Below are 25,221 nucleotides of genomic sequence, written 5' to 3' on the forward strand. Positions count from 1 at the left end.
CTTTTGGTAGTCCAGCTTCTGCAAACTGTCCACAAATATATTTTCTATTTACCTTTTACTGTACTCTCCCTTCATCCCAAGATAAGCACGGGATTTAAGAAAATGGGGTTTTGTTAGGAAAGTGAAAAGTGAATAAAGTAATAGAGTTAATAAAGTAGAAAGAAAATGTCAAAAAAGGAAATGACTCACTTATCTTGGGACGTCTCAAAAAGGAACGTGAGTCGCTTATCTTGGGACGGAGGGAGTATTTCTTTTCCAACACAGAATTTTATGTTGTTGTGTTTGTTAAGTGGGGAGATAATAAAGTAGAGCGTTTTAGCAGGAGTTATTAATTATATATTGCGCTTGTCATTCTAGAGTTGTAGTAAGGTGTTGTGCATTGGCTTCATGTTACCTAGTCGGCGTCGTTTTTGAAAATTTTAAAGCCAACTCTGTGAGATTTACTTATCATTAAAGCGAAAACATTGTCTCCATTGCAAATCGTTTCTATCCAATAAATCTACCTCTAAAATAATGTTTTGAATCTGCCACTACACATTATGTTCAATTCGTCTCCACAACCTCAACTTGTTGAATAAAATGAAAGAGACATGAAAGAAATGAGGTGTACGTCCGCAGAGTGGGGACATATATGACATTATCACTTTTGTTTCACTACAAGATAATTGAAACTTTTCTTTAGGATTACTCACGCTTTCTAGCAAGGTAGTAAAAGAATAATTATCACTTTTCTTCAATAATTGACGCTTTTTTTAGGACATTGTATAATGGGTTACACTTCCACCTTATGTCAAACAACATTTGATGTAAGGATGATCAATGAAGGAATCATCAAACTAATATAAACAATAAAAAAAATTGGCATTCTTTCCAATGAAAACTTGCAAATCAACAAACGGAAGAATCATCGTTTTTCTGTAAGTTGGATCGCTCAGCATCTAAAACACCCTGTGCAAAAGAAGCAGTTCAGTAACCAGCTGGATAATCAATCTACTTAACAACAAATGGTTTTAAACAAACCTTGATTATCATTATGGCAGCATCCTTGTGTAGAACCTCGTTGTACTCGGTGCAATGCTGGTACACGACAGAAAAGCCAATGTATATTTACGCTGGAACAAAAACGAATACACGATTTTAAAGTAGTTAAGAAAGCTGTGGTCCAATACGGACCTGCACGCAGTTTGGACAGCCGCCATCGGCCGAGCAGTGGCATGACGAAAGCAGTTCTAAAGCAGCAGTCATCATATCCAGAAAATGAGGCTGAAGCTGAAATATGTAAAATGGTCATCAGTTGGCATATTCTGGAATGTTTTCTCTTATAAAATATCCTGGAATCTTTTGTTCGAGAACTTGCATAATTCAAAGATCGAATCACTCAGTTGACATGAAAAGAGAGGCTTTTTCAGCTATTTGATTCCAATCTATAGAGCAGAATGTATAGTATAAATGTCTTCAACGGTGTACCTTCCTTGAAATGCCTGCCCCTCCAGGATGAGGATCATAAAGTAGAATCCTTTCAGGAACATAGCGACTATCGTGAGGATTTGCACACTCTGACGCTATGTCAGATTGGTTACATATGACAAATCTGCCAACAAACTTAATCATGAGCATGACAAACATAACCAATTGCAATCTAAGGGTGGAAAAGAAAACATTTTAAAGTTGATGATCCAGGTTTACTAACTGAGAGTCAAAGAAGCATATTATCACAATTCACATGGTGGAATACAAAGAACTCACAGAGGAACTACATTAATAAGAGCGTTCCCAGCAGCATGTAATCCGCCATCAAATGAGTAATGTAAAGCCTCAACTGCTGTCTTTACTGATTGTGGAACTCGAATCCAAACAGCCTAGTATCGAATAATGTAAGAATTATAAGAATAACAAAGATTTGAAATATGGAGGTAGTAACTATAAAAAACTGACAATGCACACAAACAAGTATTAGGTGATAGATATCTATAAAAAGTAAAGCCTCCAAGCCATGTACCTGCGATTCATAGGTGTAATCCGGAAGGGAGAGTTCCACAGTATCGATAACCTGATTGCTTCTTCGGCATATGCGGCGAAACCCAAACCAAGTAGTTGTTACTGTGCAAATATGTGCCTGGGCAGTTGTTTTGGCGAACTGACCATTAGCCATTCGAGCTGGATAGGCCTATAAAGTGACATATGAACAATTAATTAGGAAACTGCCAGAAGTTGATGTTCAGATAGCACAAGACAAGTGATATAGTGACATGTTTTCAATGACATAAGTCTTAATGACAACTCTTAAATGATAGGAAACAATCACGAAGGATTTCACTAGACTGAACTAGGAAAATCTGCAGACAAAAGTTGTCATCTAACAATGAAGGGATCGGAGTTTTAAAAGTGGTAAGAGGGGAATCTTATGATTACTCTGTGGAGGAGTCTCTTGCAGAATGAAGAAAGATTGAACATTATTTCATCTTTGAGAAAGCTCAAGTGAAGTTCACATAAGATGTCTGCATTATATCTTAAAAGATCAGAGGTGAAAGTTTCCAAATGATGTATCAATATAGCCAACTCCAAGGCTGGCCAATTCTCATTTTCTTTTAACCATGATATTGGAAAAATAGCCAAACTTCTGGAATATTCTAAATCGATTGCTTTAAGTATGTTCTTCTCAACCAACATTATATAGCCCCTATTCATAGAACAAAATAACATGTAAAAATTATTCTAGATCCCACATAGAGAGTCAAAGCAGAAGAGACCAGAAAGAAAAGTATCAGCTTTTACGTACAATGTCACCACCAATCACATGAATATCTGTGTAATCGCGAGTTTTTGTATAGTACTTCACGTCAGCTAGTAGGCACCAAGCAATTTTACTTGATAAATCCAACTGCTTTACAAGATAGGTTTTCCCCTGATTCATATATACAGCACCTTCATAAACCTGTATGAATGCAGACATGAGGGCCCACAAACAATGCAGAAAAAGTGCAGGTATAAACATGTCAAGAATCTAAAGAGCAGGTGTGAATAAAACATAATTCAAAACTTAGAAGTCAAAGCAAAAGAACATATCTCAAATATGTGATCATTATACGTTACATTCACTGGTTTACAAGTGAATTCTTGGGAAGAAACCGCTGAACTTTTGCAATTAATACAATAGATAGACAAGATTTCAGCATAGTTACTTAATAAATAGTATCTTACCAGCTCAAGGACTGATCTACAGGATATAGATTTAACAAACAGTAATCTACATCTAATCTAAACTCCTATCTTGAACATTTTATGTCTTAGTTCCCTTTTTTAAGTTCTAGTGCTTGAATTTTGTCTTCTTCCTCAACAATCCAAAAGGGAAAGTTGCGTACTTTTTGTGGAACCAAATATAGTAATTGTTGTGTACTATCCGTGGATGGAAGGAGTATTAGGTAGTTTTTTCTTTTCAAATATTTACCCAGTCTCTTTAGGAAAAAATGACTAATGGGTATCAAGGTCAGGAAAGTAATACACACAAACGTGATTTCTCCATTACCTGAAAGAATGCTTTGCTTTCTTCAATTTCTTCAAGGACTTTATCATTTAGCTTGTCAATTACTTTATATCTCACAGTCTCTATGGCTCTAATACTTACAGCACTTGATGGAGATCTCTGAACAGGAAAATAAGAGGTAGTTAAGATTATGAGTTGGGTAACGAGTTGGCATTGGATACAGAAATATTAAGCATTTACTGACAGTCAATTCGCTAGAACATATAGAAAAGCATCCCAGCTTAGTCACATATGTATCACCTCTTGCCCAATGTAGGTCCACATTCTAGTAGCATAATCACGCGACATATCAGTGCTCAGGTTGCCATTGCTTTTAAGTTTCATGACAGCATTCTCTAAGCCAGGACCAAAATAATCCACGTCGTGAATAAAACTCAATGGAAGTTCAAGAGCAGCACATGACAAGTGTTGCTGCAGCACCTAAAAGGGAATACAAGTAGGCAGCCATTTAAGCAATAACCTACAAAATTACCACTTCCCATCCTTCATAATTGAGATTCCTATAGCATAATACAAAATGAAGCAAAACTGTGCATGTAAATAAACCTGATCATTATTAGGATCAACACGGCAACATTCAATTGATCCCCTGAAAAGTTTATTTGGAAACTTCATGAAGTACTGATCTAATGCCCCTTCAAATGCAACATATATAGAAAGTGATGGCTTTCCTCTTCTTCCCGATCTTCCAGCTTGTTGCCACATACTAGATACAAAATGATTAAAAAATAACAGGCAACATAAATCAGCTAGATCGAAACCGATATGATCAACCATGGATTAATTATGTACCTTGCTATGCTACCAGGGAATCCAAGATGCAGTGTGACATCAATTTCTCCTACATCGATGCCTAACTCAAGGGCACTTGTGGCAGCAACACCACATATATTGCCATTGAAGAAATCACTTTCAATTCTTCTCCTGTCCTATTCCAATGAGACAGTTAACAGCAGAAGATACTACTAGGGCTTATCACAACAATTGAAAAATTAGTTGGTCAAACTAAAGCAGGCCCCCAAATGCATGTAGTTTTGGAGTATCAATCTTGTATGTTGAGAATGATTGGAACTAAGTTTACCAAAAGAAGCCCCATGAATAATACAGCGCACATAACAATGAGGATCCAAATAAGATAATTCCCATTTAAACATATGGATGCGCATAATTGGGTGTGTAGGAGTACTTGTGATTAGGCACCCCCGATATGTTGAATATACTGAATACTCATGAACAAGAAACTGACCTCAGCGACATAGCCCCCACGGTAGGAATATACTTTATTTACTAGATGAGGTGCGGAGTTCTGAAGAATTTCACGCCTTTATGCAATCAAAATAAATAAAAAGTTATAACCCCCATGAAAATTAACTCCAAGCATCTGAAATGTAGATGTTACACCTACGTGTAGCAGAGAACAAGTTCACAAAGTTTGCGTGTTTTACAGAAGGCAATACAACGTAGACCATGCTGAACCATTTCTGCAAAGAGTTGTGAAACTTCCAAGATAGGGCTGCAAAATAATCAGATTTAATAGACATCAAATTATATAAATTTATTCAAGAAAGTGTATATAAGGTCCTTTATTATCTAGATAGGACTAGATCCACTATATTTTAGGGATTTCTCATCATCATACTGCTTTTTCTTTAGTGATATTTTTTGTTTCTTAACGGAAGAAAATGAAATCTACAGAAGATCCTACATCAAACTATCAGTTATATGGTGGATTATCTTCCAACGCTTCTTTAATATTTATAGTTCTCAGAATCCAGGGTGACAATCCATTCATAACATATCTTGGTCCTTAAAACCTAAACATCCTTAACAGACACAAAGTTAACAACCTATTTTAAGCACCCACCCTAATGCTAGCAGCAATATCAGGAGCCAAAGGCTAATGTCAATAAGTTACTATGCCCACCCCTACTAGGCCATCTAGCAAGTTTCCAACCCCAAATTGAACAAGTGATGATCTTTCATAAATTGGAACTGGTGAAAATTGGATCAAAGACGGGTAGCGAATTGATAACATGCTTATTTTTTCCACCATTATGTCAGATTGAAGTCCTAAGTATAACACATCCACATTTTATGCTTGACGCTTCCAGGGTAATTTCTAGCTTTCAGTGAAATTTATACCCTATCAGCATTTTATCAGTGAGCCTCTACATTAATCCCATCAAGAGACCATTTTCCATATCATCATCAAGCTGATGACAAGATGAGTTTTTGCTATTTTAGAGAATGGTAATAAAACAGAAATTAATAAACAAATCTAAAATTGCAGACCATTATAAGTCAATCCAAAAACATCATCTTACGAACAATCAACATGGTAGAGGCCATTAAGGTACAGCGTCTCACCTTGAGCGTCCATCTACCACAACTTTATTAACGGATTTGTTTGCTCCCAAGCTGGCCTTTGTTCTCTTCCAAACCTAGCAAACAGAAAGTATGCAAGAAGGTTTTTAACTTAATTCAAACCAAAGAAATTCTGAATGGAAGTTGGGTAGACCAAATAAGAAACGCTCACAGTTTTCAGGCATAAAGGAGGATTCCAGAGCATAAAAAGCTTTAAGGCAGAAGGGCTACCATCATCTGCAATCACTTCAACTGCCGGTAGATTAGCTAGTTCCTGGAATAACATTTAGAAGTGAAGCAAGGTACATAACAGCAAATTTGAAATATGAACTCAGGCACATGGAAAATCTTAAGAACCTATATAAACCGATAGGAAGTTCCTAGAACATACAAACAAAGCTTTCAATTGCCTTGCCTCCAAGTACTATTTAAGAATGAGATGAAGCTTGAATGAAGATGAGAATCAAATATTTTGAACTGAAATAGTACCATAGCGTGCTCCTGCGGATTGGCAGAAGTTGCAGTACTGAATATGAAAGAAGGATCGCTGCTATAAACTGGATATGAGGTCAGCTTAAAAGGTATGATGAAAATAAACTCAAACCCATAACCCACTTATATTACAAGAATTTGGGCGTACCGTGAGAACAGATTCGACGAAGCCGTCTGAATATTAGAGCAGCATGACTACCAAATGCCCCCTTATAAGAATGAGCTTCGTCAATAACAACAAACCTGTCCTTGGAAAAAATAAAAGTTAGGAGTACATATAAAATGCTGTAACAGCTGATAAAATGAGATGATGGAAAAAACTTACTGGTACATACAGACAGAACAGAAAGAATGAATTTGCAAAGTTACGTACATAAGCAGCAAATTAACTACCTAAGATTTGACAATATTCGCCTAAATTGCCCATGGAACGGTAAAATTGAGACATGTAACATGTCTGGATTTGTGATTAACTGCATATTATTGAATGAAAGTTTAGTACTAAAAGTGATGGCTATACTAGAGAATCCATCCTATTTAAAGGAGAAATGGTTCAGATGTACCAGACGGGCATTATCCCGAAGCCAAAGTCTATCTTCCATAGAAGTGTCCCCATCGTATATACCAATATTTAGGCTATCGTCAAGTCCTTTGCTAACAGACAACAAAGCTCTCATTTGATCTTGAGCCAAAGCCTGTTTGTAAGTCGAGTCAATTAAAATGAATTAAAAAATAAAAAACTGAAACAGAAAACTGAATTTACAGATATGAGGCAACAAACCTTTGTAGGGAACAGATACAAAGCACAAGCTAATGGATTATGGGACAACATTTCTAAAACTGGAATATTATAACAAAGGGATTTCCCACTAGATGTCATGGTTGCCACAATCACATTTTTACCAGCTAGGGAGGCTTGAATTGACTTGGCCTGCACATTCAATCACAGTTAAGCAGATGCACGGGAACTTACAGTATAAGAAGGGATCCATTTCATTACTAGAAAACATGATTCCTTACTTGGTGGCTATACAACTTAGTAATTCCTACACGCTCCAATGCAAACTTCACATTTTCAGAAAGCTGAGAAGGTATTTCAGCATACTTGGCACTCCGGCCACTAATATTTTCAATGTGAACCACCTGTACCATATAATTACAATGTCAATGTCATCATTTTAAGGAAATATCAGATGCATGCAGCAATATAAAAAAAGGGGGGAGAGGGGGATGCAAGGTGCAAACCTGTCCACGAGAACCTAGATTGCTTTTTAGATGCCCAACCATTTCCTCTGGTTGTAATGAATTTGTCTCCTGTTTGATCATAATAACACCATTGTCAACATTCAAAAGGTTCATTCCGTGATAAAATATGACATCAGTGCTTGACAGGAACAATGTTTCCACAAAGAATTATTTCAAATACTTGGCAACTTTTAAATATTAAGTGAATTCCCTCCAAAACTTATACTACTTATTTAGATAATCCGGTTTTTCATCAGTTTTTCAAGATTAACCACGGATAGTAGATTTCCAGAAGAGATTTTGCTTACATGACAATTTACTTGATATGAACAAGCAGTTGAAGCCGCAGATCTTCTCCTCTCTCGTTTTACTTCACTTTCTGCAGCTTCAAATTTTTTTTCATTCAGAAAGACCATAAGATCGTCCAGTGACAAAGACTCAACCGTCCGTACTCCATTTTTAATCTGCATTTTAATGTTTCAGCATTCAGTCACTGGATAAGCAAACACTATTGTGTCAGGAGAAGTATGGCTTTCACATGTTTCAATGCTATTAATTCCTTCTTCAGAGATACACTTATCTGAACTTCTTCCTAAATTCATATTACTTACTTCAGTGGTTGGAGGATCTCAGTTAGAATGGCTAGGTGATAAAAGTCCTGAAGATGACTCACACCATTAAACATTTCCTAATCAGTTCTTTATTCCTCCAGTCAGATAGTTTGCATCTGTTAACTACAAAGTAAGTTTCTTCATGTGATGGGACATATTAGTTGAAGACAATATTATCAATCTCGTATGGCGGCTTATGGCGGTTCGCCTAAAAACCGCCACAGGGATATGGCGTATTAGTATGGCGGATATGGCGGTCAATAATTAAATAAATAAAATAATACTTATATATTTATATATAATTCAAAAATTAGAAAATAATAAAAATATAACATCTAAAACTATTAAAACAATTAAAAAGCATAAAATACAACTCTAATCTCCATGTTTCTTGCATAATGCCTCATTCCTAAATGCAGTACACACGCAATGTTGTCAAATGGCAGATATGGCGGTGCTATGGCAGCGCCATAGTACTATGGCGTTTCCATCACCGAACGCCATGTCATAGCGCCATGGCACCGCCATATCTGCTATTTGATAACATTGGTTTAAGATAATTAATATTGATTCATTATCTCTCTATTAGTAGAAGGCTACATGCTTTTAGAAGATTTGGTCTCATAGCAAGCTTGACACTAAGTTCTTAATTCTACATGACAAGAAATATGTCAGTAGGATGCATTTGAACCCACCTCTAACTTAAGAAGCTGGATGATAGTAATGATGAGCTAACAACATAGTGATAATTGTTTGTCATACATAGATGACTTATAGTAACTTAAGGCACCAGATTCTAAGAGACTAGGAGAGCACTATCTTTCTCCGCATGGTAATCGGCTGAATTTTCCTTGATGATTCATTTACAGCATTTGCATATATTTAGGATAAAAAGGTCATTTTGCCAAGTATATCTAGCTTCATTTAGAGTAGCAGTTAAATTAATTATTTTAATAGCTCAACAAAGTTGAAAAGAAAAAAAAAGTTCCAATAAGTCCACAATATAACTCAACAGTGAAAGAAAATAGGATTCGAATCAAAATATTACAGCAATAAGGGAGAAGGAAACTGAAGTACCATGAGTAACTTTGCTGGTTCTGTAAGAATAGCTCTGAAAGAAGCTTCTCTTTTCTTCATCGAACTAACAACCTTTGACTTAGACAACCTTTTTCCAGTTTCCACTTCAAAATGTAGAAGATAAATTGAGATTGCTTGTGTTGCATCCAGAGCATACTAAACTTATAGTTTATTGGTCAATTGAGTGAAAAGGTACTACAAGTTGACAGTCAAGCTGACAATTTTTACCTAACGAAGACTTATATATTACAAGGGCATCGCGTATGTTTGCTGCCTCTTCTTCTTTCTCGACAATAAGTATCACCTAAGAGGTATATGAACAAGGAAAACATGGTTATTATGGATTGAAGAGAGTAATGATATACTGCAGTTGCCTCACGAATGACTGGAGAGAAAAGCAACAAATAACGAGAGAAGGAAAGGAAGAAATCTGAGTGTGGTGCTCTGAAAAATTCTTAAAACTGATCAATATCTGGAAAGATTAACCGAGAGGCTTAAATAGTTGAGTGGTTATTTGTCAAGATTCTGAGTGCACAGAAGAAAGCCACATCAAGCTGAGCTGAGAAATTTCCTAAACGAAGAAAACAAAAGAACAGATGAACTGACAACATATAACCCAAAAATAGCATATAAGTACTTGTTGTTGACAGTTCAAAAATAAAATAGCGAAGAGTAATTTCTTGGTTAAGAGCACCATACATCAATTGAAATTCACAAGACTAATATTTGCTACCAAAAAGAAAAGGGCGTTAAAATTACAAGACTTCACCAAGACAGTGACTGACATATTTCAAACCCTATTCTAGTGGAAAAAGGACCTCAATTATCAGTTTGAGCTATGCAAGCGCAGTTAGAGCAATCAGAAGAATCACCTGAGGACATAATCGAGAGAGTTGCTCTAGATCTGCAATGCCATGGTGATATCCAAATTTATGAATTTGCTCCAGTGGTTCCATAACTGCAGCAACAGTGATCTGTTTCTGCGACAGCTGAAGGTATGCCGAGTAAACATTTACTAAAATGAAAGTTTTCATCATGTCCTTCAACCACAGCGGACACAAGCATGAACTACTCTCACAAGAGTCTAACTTGCATCCCACAACTGCGGCAGCTTCTCTCATCACACAAGACCCTGTGGCCAGCTCACTTACACAACTAGAAGAATCTACAAATTTAAGAAATTTTTGAAGAGTATGTTCATCAAGCATGCCATCACCAGATGTTTGCAATATGTTTAAGGCATCACAGGATGGCTTTTGTTTGTCCTTATTGGACACTTTCTTCTGTCTCTTCATAGTCGGTGTTCTCATCTCATAGGCATTCTCATTTTCGGAGTTCTTGGACGTCTCCTTAGGCTCAGCTAGCTTTTCATGGTTAGGCATGTCCTGAAAACAAGAAAGGTCTTGCATCAAGTCAGACCAAACTAACTCAGCTGAGTCTTTCGGCAACCTATCATTGCTGTTTGAGTCTTTGGGGACTGTTTCAGATGCTTCGACTCTTTGCCTATGTTTCCTGTTCTTTTTTACAAACGGCACTGTAACAAAAAAATCCGCAACCCCAATCGAATAGCTACTGATCTCACTCTGCAAATCCAATTTCACACCCTGCAACCAACAAAACAGTTTAAACATGCATCAAATCAGCAGCAGCAACAACAAATATAGAAAACAAAAAACATACTCTACAGTTCAACAATCCAATCAGTAAGCACCATATACAAATTCAATACAAAATCAGAAATTCATAGCTCCATCTCTATCAAGCATCAAAAAAAAACAACTCACTTCCCGCTCCAAACTCTGAATTCAGAAGCAATACTTTATCTAAAATTGCATATTAAAAATCAAGCAACAATGCAAAATCTAAACAAAAAAGTTGAAAATGTTACCTTGTGGAAAAGGTGGAAATCTGGGGCAAAAGCAATCGGGAGGAAACATTGCCTGAGGCGGAGCTTTAGGTCGTGAATGGTGTTTGTTGGTTCAATTGATACTCGAATAGAGTCACCCATCAAACTGCGGACTTCGATTTCCTTCTCAAATCCACTCCGATCATCCATTTCCTCAGAAAATTTCAGTTAATTCTCCAATTTTATCTACGTTTTCACGTTATTGATTTCGAGGGAAATTTTGCATTACTGTGGAAACCTATTTGGCGGGGATATGAGGGTTTCTTGAAAGCCATATTTTCATTTTTTATTTATTTAATTTAGTGTTAATAATTCAATTTGTCTCTATTTATCGATATTTTATTTAATTTAATGTTAATACTTCAATTTGCCTCTATTTATCAATTTTATATCGGTTATTGAATTTATAAATTTTATTAGTATGGTTGAATATTTGGTGGACTCTCATTTGGGCTGGTTTTAGTCTCTGGCCCATGCATTGCTGATTTGGGCCTGGCCCAAGACTCATGACTTCCACTCCAGATGCAACCACGTGTTCTCCCACCCGGATCATGGCTCTCAGCCTTCGGATTGTAGGGTGTGCTTGTTATGTGTGTGAGTCTCCTGATTCTCTATCTCATTCAATACTCTACACTCTCTCTCTTCGGATATATATCTCTCTCTCAGAGTTCTTCGACTCTTCTTCTTCTTCCCTTCTTCTCCGACGGTTCTCTGGTGATTCTGTGTGATCTTGCACGGTTGAAAGTGCTTCAGATCTTGCTACAGTAATAGAGGAAGCAACTATTTCGGTTGCTAGTGTTGGGTGGGAACTAGGGTTTCTGTTTGGAGTGTTTCTGTGCGAGGTTGTTCTCGAACGATGTAGATCTGAGGTGTAGGAGTCTGTTAGGCTTAGAATCTGGAGTGTGAGGTCAATCACCGGCAGATTCAGCTGTGCTCCTTTGGATCTGTGTTCTGGAGAATAGGCTTGTATCATCGGCGGGTGGCTGAGCCGTTGATTGTTGTTTTCTTTGTGATTTCTTTCGGTATTCTGCCTTTATTGTACCAGATCCGTTTGGATCTATTATCTTGTGATACTAACAAGGTTTTGTTGAGTGTGCAGGGTTATTGATGCTTGTCTTGAATTGATTAAGCACAAGGACTTAGTCTGTAATAGCTATTGTGTATCTTGACTGTAATAGCTAGATCTTTTGTACATATCAGTCGCTTGGTTGATGGTTTGACTGAGCCATCTTGTAACAAGACCAAAGAGGTCTCGGTAAATAGTGAATCCGGAATTCGTCTGATCCCTACAGTGGTATCAGAGCCACGGGGGGACGATTCCGGCACGCCGAGTCGCATTAAGGAGGTGGGCAAGTGGAACCCTCCCTCGAGTGGGGGTTTGCTCGGGTAAATTGGCTGTGACTCTCTCTGTTTTCTTGTTTTTTCTGTTTAGAGCCACCCTAGGTTTGGGCTTTTGCTGCTGGTAGTAAACCTTGGCAAGGTTTTAGGCTTATATCCGTTGTTTTCTCTGTGTTTACCTGCTTCCGTGCTTGTTTGTTGTTTTTCTTATCTCTCTGACCCCTTATTACCTGGCCACCAAGCACATATACTGCCTAAGTGACCCCCTGCGCCCTCCAAGAGTGAGTGCTTGCGAACTGGGATAGCCTTAGCCAGTGCTGCTCGTGACAGTCAGGGATTTGGGCTTGACCTGTGTGTATGGTGTGTTCCTTTGTGTTCTTGAGAAATTTTTTTTTTTTTTTTTTTGTTCAGATAGCTGTTACTGCCCTCTGGGTACTTGACTTCGTGTTCTTTTGTGCTCTTTCTGTGAAAATCTGTGTTAGGCCCTTGCCTGCATGTCTCTTTTCCCTATTGTGTGCAGAGTTGTGTGTTCTTACCTTGCTCACTGTGTTTTGGCTGAATTGGTGTCCAAAATGTCTCAGCCCATTGGTTTGGTTCCATTCAATGGAAAAAATGGCTTTATGATTTGGAAACAAAAATTGAAGTGTATTTTGATTCAGCAAAAGGTTTTCAAGTCTGTTGATGGTACTTTGTCTGATGATGTTTCTCCTGAAAAGCAAGATGAAATGAATTTGTTGGCTAGAGCCACTATTATTCTCAATTTATCTGACTCTGTGATTAGGAAAGTTGATCATGTTGAATCTGCCTCTGAAATGTGGAAACTCCTTGATACTCTGTTTACAGAAACTTCTATGTCCTCAAGAATGTATTTACTTGAAAAGCTGTTTAAATTCAAACTTGATTTGTCTAAGGATATAGATGATAATGTGGATAGATTTCAGAAACTTGTGCAAGATATTAAGAGATCAGGTGATAAAACAATTGATGAATATACAAGTATTGCTCTAATGAATGCCATACCTGATTCCTATAGTGATGTAAAGGCTGCCATTAAATATGGCAGAGACTCTGCTCATCTTGATTTAATAATTAGCTCCCTTAAATCTAAGGAACTTGATCTGAGGGAAAGGGGTTCTGACAAATCTACTGCCAATAAAGTGTTTAATGTTAGGGGTAGGTCTAATTCAAGAGGGGGATATGAATCAAATGGTGGTTCTAATAACAGATCCAACTCAAGGAAGAAATTTAGGTCCATATCCAATAGTAGGGACCCTAAATCCTTCAGAAAATGTTACAATTGTGGAGAAACTGGACATTATAAAAAGGAATGTACCAAGCCTAAGAAGCATAAGCCTCCTCACCATAATAATAACAGTTCTCAGATTGAAAACATTGCCAGTATGGTTAAGTATGAAACTGACAATGAATCTGTGTTTATGGTGCATGATTTGTTGAAAATCAATGCCTCCCCTATGTGCCCTTATACTTCAAATGACTGGTTGTGTGATTCTGGATGTACTTTTCATGTGAGCCCCTTCAAGGAAGTGTTTTCTGATATGAAGCCTGTTTCAAATACTTATGTGTCAATGGCTGATGACAAGAAGTGTGAAATCCTTGGCATTGGCACAGTGTGTTTAAAATTTAGTAATGGCTATGTGCTGAATTTGAAGGGTGTTAGATATGTCCCAGATCTGTGTTATAACTTGATGTCATGTAATGCTCTTGAAAGTTCTGGGCTGAGTGGGAAATGGGGGGAAGGCTGTATGAAAATCTGTAAAGGCTCTATGTGTTTATTTAAAGCTCAAAAAAGGTGTGGTCTATATGTCTGCAATGCTGTGCCTCTTACTTGTGATAAAGCATCTGCTAATGTTGTAAAGTCTGACAAAACTTTGCTTTGGCATAATAGGCTAGGACACATGAGTGAGAAGGGTATGAATATCCTGAAAAAACATGACATTCTATCTGATTCAGATGTCTGTGGTGAATTACCTTTTTGTGACACATGTGTGCTTGGCAAACAACATAGAGTGTCATTTTCTACACTTGTCCCTACTAATGTGAGTAAGAATGTGCTTGAATACCTGCATATGGATGTTTGGGGGCCTGCTCCTGTATCTTCCCACTCTGGTTCAGTTTATTTCCTCTCTGTGATTGATGATTTTTCAAGGAAAGTGTGGTGTTTTCTAATGAGACATAAGTCTGATGTGTTTGAAAAATTTACTACTTGGAAAACCTTGATTGAAAACCAAACTGGAAAGAGAATTAAAGGAATTAGAACTGATAATGGTCTTGAATTTTGCAATCAAAAAATGGATGACTTGTGTGCTGAGCATGGTATTAAAAGACACAAAACTGTCCCTTATTCCCCTCAACAAAATGGAGTTGCTGAGAGAATGAATAGGACTTTACTTGAGAAAGTTAGATGCATGCTTTCAAAATCTGGTTTATCAAAGAAGTTTTGGGGTGAAGCTTTATTGACTGCTACTTATCTGATAAATAGATCTCCCTCTGTTCCTTTATTGGGGCAGTGCCCTGAATGTGTTTTTACTGGAAAATCCTTGAATCTTTCCCACCTTAGGGTGTTTGGCTGCTCTGCTTTTGTGCATACTACAACTGATAAGCTTGAACCTAGGTCTAGGAAAGGTGTTTTCTTGAGTTATCCTGAGGGTGTTAAAGGATATAGGATCTGGCTTAGAGATGAGCCTGGTTTTAAGGTCATAATCAGCAGGGATGTGATCTTTAATGAGATTGAATTCCCATGTCTGAGGATGACTGAAAGCTCAGCTCTAGAGAAAGTGGACAGTGACCCTCCTAGTGAGGTTGAGTCCACAGATATACCCACTGTTATGGAATATCCTGTGGATGCTTCAAGTGAGGTGGAGCAACCATTTTGGAACTCTGTGTCAGTTTCTACTCCTAGTGATACACCCCTTGAGGGAAATTTACCTAATAATGATGTTGATAATGTGGCTTTACCTCATGATGACATGCATGCTAGTCCTAATAGGGGGATGCTTCTGTGCCTACTCAGAACTTGAACAGTCCTTCTGGAATTCAAAATGCTATTGATGCCTCTGCTTTGAATAATTATGTGCTAGCTAGGGACAGATCCAGAAGGGTGAATGTGAATAGACCTACTAGGTATGTAGGGCTAATTGCTCTAATAAACTTGGCTTTCAATGTCCATGAATCTGATGGGGATGAGCCTCAAACTTATAAGCAGACTACCAAATCTAAATTCTGGGATAAGTGGCATCATGCAATGATTGAGGAAATGAATTCTTTGAAAGTAAATCTGACCTGGATCCTTGTACCTCTGCCTCTTGGTGCTTTTGTAGTTGACTGTAGGTGGTTGTATAAACTAAAGAATGAGGTGGAGGGGCTGAGGTATAAGGCCAGATTGGTGGCTAAAGGTTTTACTCAACAAGAGGGGGTAGATTACACTGAAATATTTGCTCCTGTTGTTAAATTTACTACTGTGAGGTTAATGCTTGCAATATGTGCTCATTTTGATTGGGAATTAAAACAAATGGATGTTAAAACTGCCTTCTTGCATGGTGATCTTGATAAACCCATATATATGAGACAGCCTGAAGGTTTTGTAGATCCAAACTTCCCTAATCATGTTTGTTTGCTGAAAAAGGCCATATATGGTTTAAAACAGTCTCCTAGACAGTGGAACATTAAGTTTAATACTTGTATGCATAATTTGGGCTTTGTGAGGAGTACTTTTGATGTATGCTTGTATGTGAAGAGCCTTGGTACTGTTCCTGTTTTTCTGTTATTGTATGTTGATGACATGCTAATTATGGGTCCTTGTTTGAAAACCATAAGTGTTGTGCAAGCTGCTTTGAGCAAGAATTTTGACATGAAAGATTTAGGGGATGCCCAGAAAATTCTGGGAATTAATATCTCCAGGGACAGAAAGAATTATACTCTTGTTTTACATCAAGAACCCTATGTGTACAAAATTCTGAAAAAATTTAACATGTATGATGCTAAGCCTGCTACAGTGCCCTTAGCTGCTCATTTTGTGTTAAGTAAAGACCTTTGCCCTCAAACTGATCTTGAAATCAATTCCATGAAGAAAGTTCCCTATGCTAATGCTATTGGATCTGTTATGTACTTAATGGTTAGTACTAGACCTGATATTGCTTATGCTGTTTCATGCTTGAGTAGATATATGTCTAATCCTGGTCCTGTGCATTGGGAAGCTTTGAAATGGTTGTTAAGATACTTGAAGCATACTGCAAAGTATGGTCTGTGCTATTCTAAGTGTGAAGAAGGTGTTAAACTTGCTGGATATGTTGATTCTAACTATGCTAATGACAGGGATAAGAGGAAGTCCACCACTTCCTATGTTTTTACTGTGTGTAGGTCTTGTATTAGTTGAAAATCACAACTGCAGCATATAGTGGCTCTGTCTACTACTGAGTCTGAATACATAGCTATCACTGAAGCCATGAAAGAAGCTGTGTGGCTAAAGGGAGTACTTTCTGAACTGAATTTTGTGAAAACTCCTCCTGTTGTGTTTTCTGATTCTCAATCTGCTATACAACTGTGTAAAAATCCTATTTTCCATGATAGAACTAAGCACATTGATGTAAGATTTCATTACATTAGGGATATTGTAGAAAAATGTGAAGTTTTTCTTTCTAAAGTGCACACAGATAAGAACCCAGCTGACATGGGTACTAAAGGCTTACCTCTTGAAAAGTTAATTTTCTGTATTAAGTTTTTGCATTTTGATTTTGGTTAAATTGCATGTCCCGGGGGAAAAAAAGACCTCAGTTACCTAATCCACTGTGGTAAGGGTGATGGGTGACTTGAGGCAACAAGTCCTCTTAGACTAATGGGTCTTCAACCCTCTGGTGTCTAGAGGCAACTTGGTGGTTCCCAAAAATGCCAGTGAACTTTGTTCTTTGGGGCTGAGGGGGCTACCATGTAGGCTGTGATGAATTTACACCTTAGCCGTGTGGTGCAAGCTGGTTTCCCAGAATGAAGTCCAAGGTGGAGCATGTTGAATATTTGGTGGACTCTCATTTGGGCTGGTTTTAGTCTCTGGCCCATGCATTGCTGATTTGGGCCTGGCCCAAGACTCATGATTTCCACTCCAGATGCAGCCACGTGTTCTCCCACTCGGATCATGGCTCTCAGCCGTCGGATTGTAGGGTGTGCTTGTTATGTGTGTGAGTCTCCTGATTCTCTATCTCATTCAATACTCTACACTCTCTCTCTTCGGATATCTCTCTCTCTCTCTCAGAGTTCTTCGACTCTTCTTCTTCTTCCCTTCTTCTCCGACGGTTCTCTGGTGATTCTGTGTGATCTTGCACGGTTGAAAGTGCTTCAGATCTTGCTACAGTAATAGAGGAAGCAACTATTTCGGTTGCTAGTGTTGGGTGGGAACTAGGGTTTCTGTTTGGAGTGTTTCTGTGCGAGGTTGTTCTCGAACGGTGTAGATCTGAGGTGTGGGAGTCTGTTAGGCTTAGAATCTGGAGTGTGAGGTCAATCACCGGCAGATTCAGCTGTGCTCCTTTGGATCTGTGTTCTGGAGAATAGGCTTGTATCATCGGCGGGTGGCTGAGCCGTTGATTGTTGTTTTCTTTGTGATTTCTTTCGGTATTCTGCCTTTATTGTACCAGATCCGTTTGGATCTATTATCTTGTGATACTAACAAGGTTTTGTTGAGTGTGCAGGGTTATTGATGCTTGTCTTGAATTGATTAAGCACAAGGACTTAGTCTGTAATAGCTATTGTGTATCTTGACTGTAATAGCTAGATCTTTTGTACATATCAGTCGCTTGGTTGATGGTTTGACTGAGTCATCTTGTAACAAGACCAAAGAGGTCTCGGTAAATAGTGAATCCGGAATTCGTCTGATCCCTACAAGTATAATGGAGTATAATCATTGTATTAGTTTGTTCCAATTTTTTCAATGCTATCAACTCTATCAGTATTTTGAAGTTGTATTAATTTTAATTTTTAAATAAATATCCCAAAAACGATTAATAAATACATTTGATGTTGTAATTTTGTCTAGATATGATTTGCAGTTGCAATTTTATGTTACTACGGCTTTTATATGTAACAAAACATATTAAGTCCTCATATCGTCATTATATTATAAAGATTTATAGTAATTTATGATATCAAGTGTGTTTTTCATTACAACTTTACTTAACTTTACTATTATTATTTTAAAGTTTGTAAACTTGCTTAACTTTGTCTCGTACAAGCAAATTGACGTTATATATTGTAAAATAAAATCTACGTTATTTGATACTATATCGAAGGAGTAATACACAAATTTTAAGTGAGGTTTTAAGCTTTTAGTCAAGTATCAAATCTGATGCCGAAATTAATACGAGTATATGCGTAACAAAATTTCACAATTTTGTATAAAAAATTTGTTAGATTTTAATAAATAAATTAAATTTCAGGTCATAAACTAGCCCAGTTTAAAATAATTATTGTTGTATTATAATATTATCTTTCTCATTTCAAATAATAAACATAACATCAAAGTATACAAATAGATAATCAAAGCACTAAAGATTTGTATTTTATTTAAACTACATATAATCCGATTCATTTACATAAACACTAAAACGTCCTCATATTTTAATAGTACTGTAGTATAATTTTCTGTAAACATTCAGACTCCAGCTTTATAAAAATTATATCTAAATATGTTGTGCACTAAACGAATATCAAGCGGGGATAGCTCAGTTGGGAGAGCGTCAGACTGAAGATCTGAAGGTCACGTGTTCGATCCACGTTCACCGCAATTACTTTTTTTATACTCTCATACGATAAATCTATTAAAAATGTCTCTAACAGAATTATGTGTCAATATATTTGAACTTTACACTGGAGAACAAGTGTTATAAAACTCAAAAATCAATGACTACGTCACAATTAAAGTTCCGTTGAATTTAATCTTTAAACTATTAAAGTTCCGTTGAATTTAATCTTTAAACTAATACCACCGTGATCAAATTCAAACTGAATTGAGTAGTAAGAGCATCCACACTAAGAATCGGCTAGCCATAGCCCAGCCACATCAACACTAAGAATCGGCTAGCCATAGCCCAGCCACAACCTCCTCCTGCCACATTATCAGGACAAGCAATAACCCAGTCATAGTCTAGCCACAATAAACAAAATTATAAAAAATAAATAATTAGCAATCACTCAAAATACAAAATTAAATTTACGACACAGATACGGGAAAATTCAATAATAATATTAAAATTTTAAAAAGTACATTAATTAAAAAAACACACTTCATTAAAATTAAAATAACATTACAACATCCTCATTAACATTCACGGATGTCTCTATAAAATAGAAACAACCAAGAATGAGATTCATAAAAAAATATTAAATAAAAAAAATTCCGCTCGCCGATCGCGAGCCTGCAATAGCGGCCAGCCGATCGGCGAGCGCACGTCTCTATAAAAGAGAAACAACCAAGAATGAGTTTCATAAAAAAAACATTAAATAAAAAAAAAATTCCGCTCGCCGATCGGGAGCCTGCAATAGCGGCCAGCCGATCGGCGAGCGCTCGGGAATCGAAGTGCGCTCGCCGTTTTTCTCGCCGATTTGACGCTCCCCAGCTGCAATAGTTCGGCGAGCGGACCGGCGAGCCGATGCGCTCGCCGCTATTGCCGCTATTGGAGATGCTCTAAGGATACTTAGTTTCCAATTGCAAGGGGGTAGGGTAGGGTAGGGTAGGGGCCTGGCTTTATTATTTAATTTTGGATGCCGACATATGCACCCACCATATATTACTCCCACTTATACATGAATCGGTACTATATTGATTGTTGTTTAAGAGTAGTCTTATTTAAACTAAATCAAATTCACCAATAAAAAACCAAAATTTTACTTTAAGATATTAAAAATCCATTTATTTTTAAAAGTGATCAGAATTGTACACCATTTATAAACTAATCGCGTTTAAAGAAGCCATATCTCATGTTAAACTTATGCGTATATGTGTGAGTGTTTAATACATTTTGAAATAGTAGTATGCTTTGAGAGTGGAGTGGAGTGGAGTGGAGTTAAACTTGTACTTTTATATGGAGTACTTATATGTATACAACTTAAAGTGTACAATACTCCATCCGTCCCCGATTAATTGTCACTTTTTGATCAGACACGAGTTTTAAGAAATATAAATAAAATTTGATTGAAAAAATTAAGTGCAGTGTGAGACCCACTTTTTATATTAATTTTATAATAAAATATGAGTAAAGTGAGTCAGTGGAATATGAGACATACTTACCATTTATGGTAAAAATGAAGTATGACAATTATTGAGGGACGGATCGAAATGGAAAAGAGTGACAATTAATCGGGACTGAAGGAGTATTTTATTAAGGGCGTAGGACCAATGAGAAAATGACACGAAGTAGGGAAGAGTTGTGACGTCGACATCAGTGCGCCACGTGGGTGATAAGAAAGGTCAATTTCCGGGGCACCAACCGACCACCTCATTGGCGCCATCCACATGCATACATTATTACATACGTACGGACACTTAATCACATCCACACTCCCTTAATCTCTACCTTAAACCAACATTTCAATCTATATTAATAAAATAAAACAGAATTTCTTATTTATATAGCAATTACTGACAAGTTTGAATGAGTCGTAACTAAAATCATCAAGCATCCAACCATACGCAAATACTCCATATGTATGTGTATCAAAGTTCCTATCTGGAAATGTTAATTTCTTATAGTAGTATAAAAATGAGTTTGGTTGAGCTTATAAGCTCCTTAAAATAGCTTAAAATTGTTTAATATTCTTAAAGTTTTTTGAAAATTGTTTATCGAAACAAACAGGTTATATAAGTTCTGAATATATCATGATCCTTCAACTTATAAACTACCCAAAACATAATTTCAAAATCCTAACTTATCTTTTCAAAATTTTATATGTAAACGACAATCTCTTTACAAAAATGAATTTGCTATAATTTTTCATACACTTTAATTTTATCTATTTTTCATTTACTCTCTCTAATTATGTTTTTATATCTCTAAATTATAAGATTATGTCTCTAAGACTCTAAATACTTTCATAACTTAACCAGCTTTTACTATCTTATAAACTTCATCAAGTCTCTGTAAACTCTGTAAAATAAGATCAGTCAATACCCTAGATAATCTTAGTTTAAGACCTCTTTTGCGTTCTGTGTGAAATTTTCTTTGTTGTTAATGATTTTTTTCATTAGTTAGCGATAACATCCTCTAACTAATCACTTATAATAATATTTAGGATTTACATATACTTAGGGAACAAAAATAGGTGGTGGTTAAATTTTTATTGCAATTATATTCTCAACTCTAAATAAAGAGCTACTCTACATAATTGTAAAATGTGGATATATGTCTACAGAGACATCGCAGTTGATTTCGCAGAGACAGATTTGCAAGAAAATGTCGATATGCCTAGCAAGTTAAAATCATGTAATGTACGTGGGTCGTCACATTTGATTTCAGTTGGAGCATACTATTTCAAGCAATTTAATAAGTACTTTATTCATAAGACATACATATACATATAATAACATATATGTGCAGTGGTGGACAAAAATATACATACAATTTTAGAGAACCACCAAAATCGAAATGACAATAACTTCTTGTTTAAAAAAAATACTAGTTGGATATTTTTAAATGAAGATTCGATGAATTACAATTTACATACTTACGTCGATATCGGCGTAGACACTGAAATCATGAAATCGATTTTTAATTCATAAACTATATTTCCACTTTGTGCTCTAATGAATCAGAATGAGTAACTTCGATAGAGGTTTTTGCTTTAAAAAAAAAATTCTTTTGGAACTTGTTAATGTTTTGTTAGGTTAAATTATTAGTACTAGTATTTAAGTGTTTAAGAAAAACTACGATGAAATTTTCACAAAAATGATTGATAAATTACAGTCATAATTATATCAACTAATATGAAGGAACTTACATGCTTGTACCTTGACAAAAACTTGAAAATAAACATGAAGGATCTATTGATATTTTGCCTAAAAATAGAAGTACAAGAAAGAACTTGAAATGAACAAAAATAACACCATGTGAATTAGATATCAGACTTTACCAAAAAGTAATATTGTGTTCTCTCGCATTTTATTTTCTTTTTTTTCAACTGCCTAAACTAAATACTACAACCACTGGGATCTTTTATTAAACGGTTAGCAACCAGATATCTGTTTAATAAATTTATAATCAATTACTTGCAATCAAGGTAATAAGGTTGTATACTTGTATTTAATGCAAGTAGGGGAGTTGGTATATTTATAATTTTAATGTAAAAATAATGGTATTAGTATAAAATTCGATGGAAAAAAAAAGAAATTCAATCAATCTGCATTTAACCAACCCACCAGCGTAATTTATTTGTAAATAGTTTACAATTGGAGCACCAAAATGACCTTTACAATTTTCTTCGAAAAAAAACAATATTTGATATTAAGAAATATCAGTGTAGTGAAACAAAATAATAATTATATCATATTAATAACAGTAAATAATGGGATGAGAGATTAGTACTGAGGAGTACTCTACTACGGAAGATAATTTAGGGATTGGTCATTGTCAGTCCAGTCGGATTGACTCCAGTAACCCGGATCCACGCCAGCCGTTAGATCAAACAGCCCTTGATCTCCGCCGTCGCCGACGCTCCCCCAATCCAGCGCCTCATTGCCAATATCCTCCATCTTCAACCCCTCCGCCTTTTCCTCCGGCGCCGTCGCGGTCGCGATGTCGAGCCCCATCATCAATTCCTCCGGTGACGTCATCATCCCCGTGAAGCTCTCCACCTCCGCCGCGAAGATCTGATCCGCCGAAGACGGCGTCGGCGGCTGCTGATCGAGGCTAGGGTTTGCGATTGGATTCACTTTGGAGAAGCTCGCGTCGGCGAAATTGTACATCACGGCGGAATCCGGCGTGGTGTGGATCGGTTCCGCCGCGGCGGAAGATGTAGGAGGAGCGGTTGCGGTTGCGACTGCGGCAGCGGAGGTGGTGAGGCTGGAGCTCTCGCTGCTGGAGCTCTGCGCGGTGGATTTTTCCTCTGCGTCTTCGTCGGCGGCGGCGGAGGAGGAGGAGGCATTGGTTTTAGGCTTGGAGCGCTTGGTTTTGCGGGAGCCGCCGCCGACGGGGACGTTGCGGAGGACGCCGCCTTTGGTCCAGTAGCGGCGGCAGCTCTTGCAGAAGTGGCGCGGCTGCGAGAGGTTGTAGTTGTTGTAGTAGCAGAATTTGGTGTTGAGCGAGTCGCAGCGAGGGCACTTGACGACCTGGTGGTTGTGCGGCCGCATCCGCCTATCTCCGGCGCCGATAAACCTCCCTCCGCCGCCGATTTCTTCTCCGATGCCATGCATATCTTGCATTCTCGACGATTTCAGCTGCTCTAGGTTTACAACCGCCCAATTTTCCGGCATTTACCGCAGCGTAGAGAAGCTCAGTGTTGAGATGCGAGTCACTGAACTCCACTCTCTCTCTCTATATCTGTCTCAAACAAATATCCCAGCAAATATTCTATTCTCAATATTTTAGTGACGAGAGCAAATGACGGTTATACCCTTGGATACATAAAAATATTGTGACAGTGACCGGGTCTCATATCATATCATATGATATAATCGGTCGTTGCCAGTCGGTTATTCGACATCATTTCACACACTTGTTACAAGTTTTATATTTAGTCCGTTTATCAATTATCTATGTTCGATGTAACTTGTGGAGTACAAGTTTTATACTAGTCTATTTGTCAATAATTATCATATTTACTTTTTATTCACTTTGTTCAATTAAAAAATAAAATAATTCTTAAAATAAAAATAATAATATTTCTATTTCTACTTTTTTTACTTAATTTATTATTTTTTTATTAACTCACCATATAATACTCCTTTAGTTTCATAATAGATGTTAAATTTTCTTTTTTAATTTGTCTATTTCATATTATGAAAAAACTCTCTTTCACATTAATATAAATATAATATTTTCTCTATTCACCTAACAAATAAAATAACATCTCTTCTTTTAAAATCATATGTCATTCTCCAAGCATACAATCTATTAAGGAACATGGAGTGTACTAGTAATACTACTTACATAATATTCGATCTGAAAACCAAACGATTGATACTTAATGGGTCGAAATGAGTACTATATTTAGTAATAGATCCCACCCACTGACTCATTCTCATTAATTTATAAAATTAATATTTAATTATATAAAAGTAAGATTTATTATCTAACTACATTTTTTAATCCACTTTTTATTACTAGTAATTTTTTAAAATGTGTCAATTTAAAGTGCATTAGGCCACCCGCAATGCGTTACGCGGGTGGCCCGTATTTCGTTCCTCCGTGATGGAACGGTGGCGGGACGCTTTGCAGCGTCTCGTCCCGTCACCTTCTCGCCGGATCGCCCGTCCCTCCGAGACGCGTTGCGAGACGTCTCGCCACGCGCTCCCGCGACGTGGCGAGCTCCCAGGCCATGCGTGACGCCCACTCGCCGGCCTGTGAGTGAAATTCGTCACGCTGACGCAATAAATCATTTTTTTAAATATTCAAATTAAAATATAAAAAAAAAATAAAAATTGGCAAACG

The 25,221-nt window shown here is 37.0% G+C and overlaps 2 protein-coding genes and 1 non-coding gene across 4 annotated transcripts; 1 reads left to right on the forward strand and 2 right to left on the reverse strand.

The window, feature by feature from the left end:
- Positions 1 to 709: 709 nt before the first annotated feature.
- LOC121762151 (uncharacterized ATP-dependent helicase YprA-like) lies at positions 710 to 11,500 on the reverse strand. Of its 2 annotated transcripts, none has more exons than XM_042157951.1 (27): positions 11,222 to 11,500; positions 10,206 to 10,937; positions 9,562 to 9,637; positions 9,334 to 9,437; positions 7,954 to 8,109; positions 7,646 to 7,714; positions 7,421 to 7,543; positions 7,182 to 7,331; positions 6,964 to 7,095; positions 6,794 to 6,873; positions 6,549 to 6,643; positions 6,398 to 6,465; positions 6,081 to 6,182; positions 5,912 to 5,985; positions 4,950 to 5,057; positions 4,791 to 4,866; positions 4,337 to 4,473; positions 4,091 to 4,250; positions 3,785 to 3,955; positions 3,527 to 3,643; positions 2,780 to 2,935; positions 2,000 to 2,167; positions 1,747 to 1,859; positions 1,468 to 1,591; positions 1,174 to 1,269; positions 1,021 to 1,077; positions 710 to 948 (listed from the first exon to the last, which is right to left on the reverse strand). In XM_042157951.1, exons 1-27 carry the CDS (start codon positions 11,387 to 11,389, stop codon positions 889 to 891), a joined length of 3,672 nt encoding a protein of 1,223 aa, XP_042013885.1. In that variant the 5' UTR covers positions 11,390 to 11,500; the 3' UTR covers positions 710 to 888. The 2 variants fall into 2 exon arrangements, with proteins under 2 accessions (XP_042013885.1, XP_042013884.1); XM_042157950.1 differs by having other exon boundaries at positions 3,785 to 3,964.
- A 7,791-nt stretch (positions 11,501 to 19,291) lies between these two features.
- On the forward strand, positions 19,292 to 19,364 carry TRNAF-GAA. The gene has a single exon. It is a non-coding gene; the product is annotated as a tRNA-Phe (tRNA).
- A 3,613-nt stretch (positions 19,365 to 22,977) lies between these two features.
- LOC121762957 (dof zinc finger protein DOF5.4-like) lies at positions 22,978 to 24,252 on the reverse strand. The gene has a single exon (XM_042158985.1). It carries the CDS (start codon positions 24,042 to 24,044, stop codon positions 23,172 to 23,174), a length of 873 nt encoding a protein of 290 aa, XP_042014919.1. The 5' UTR covers positions 24,045 to 24,252; the 3' UTR covers positions 22,978 to 23,171.
- Positions 24,253 to 25,221: the final 969 nt, after the last annotated feature.

The sequence above is a fragment of the Salvia splendens genome, chromosome 13, assembly GCF_004379255.2.
Source record: "Salvia splendens isolate huo1 chromosome 13, SspV2, whole genome shotgun sequence".
Classification (NCBI taxonomy): Eukaryota; Viridiplantae; Streptophyta; class Magnoliopsida; order Lamiales; family Lamiaceae; genus Salvia; species Salvia splendens.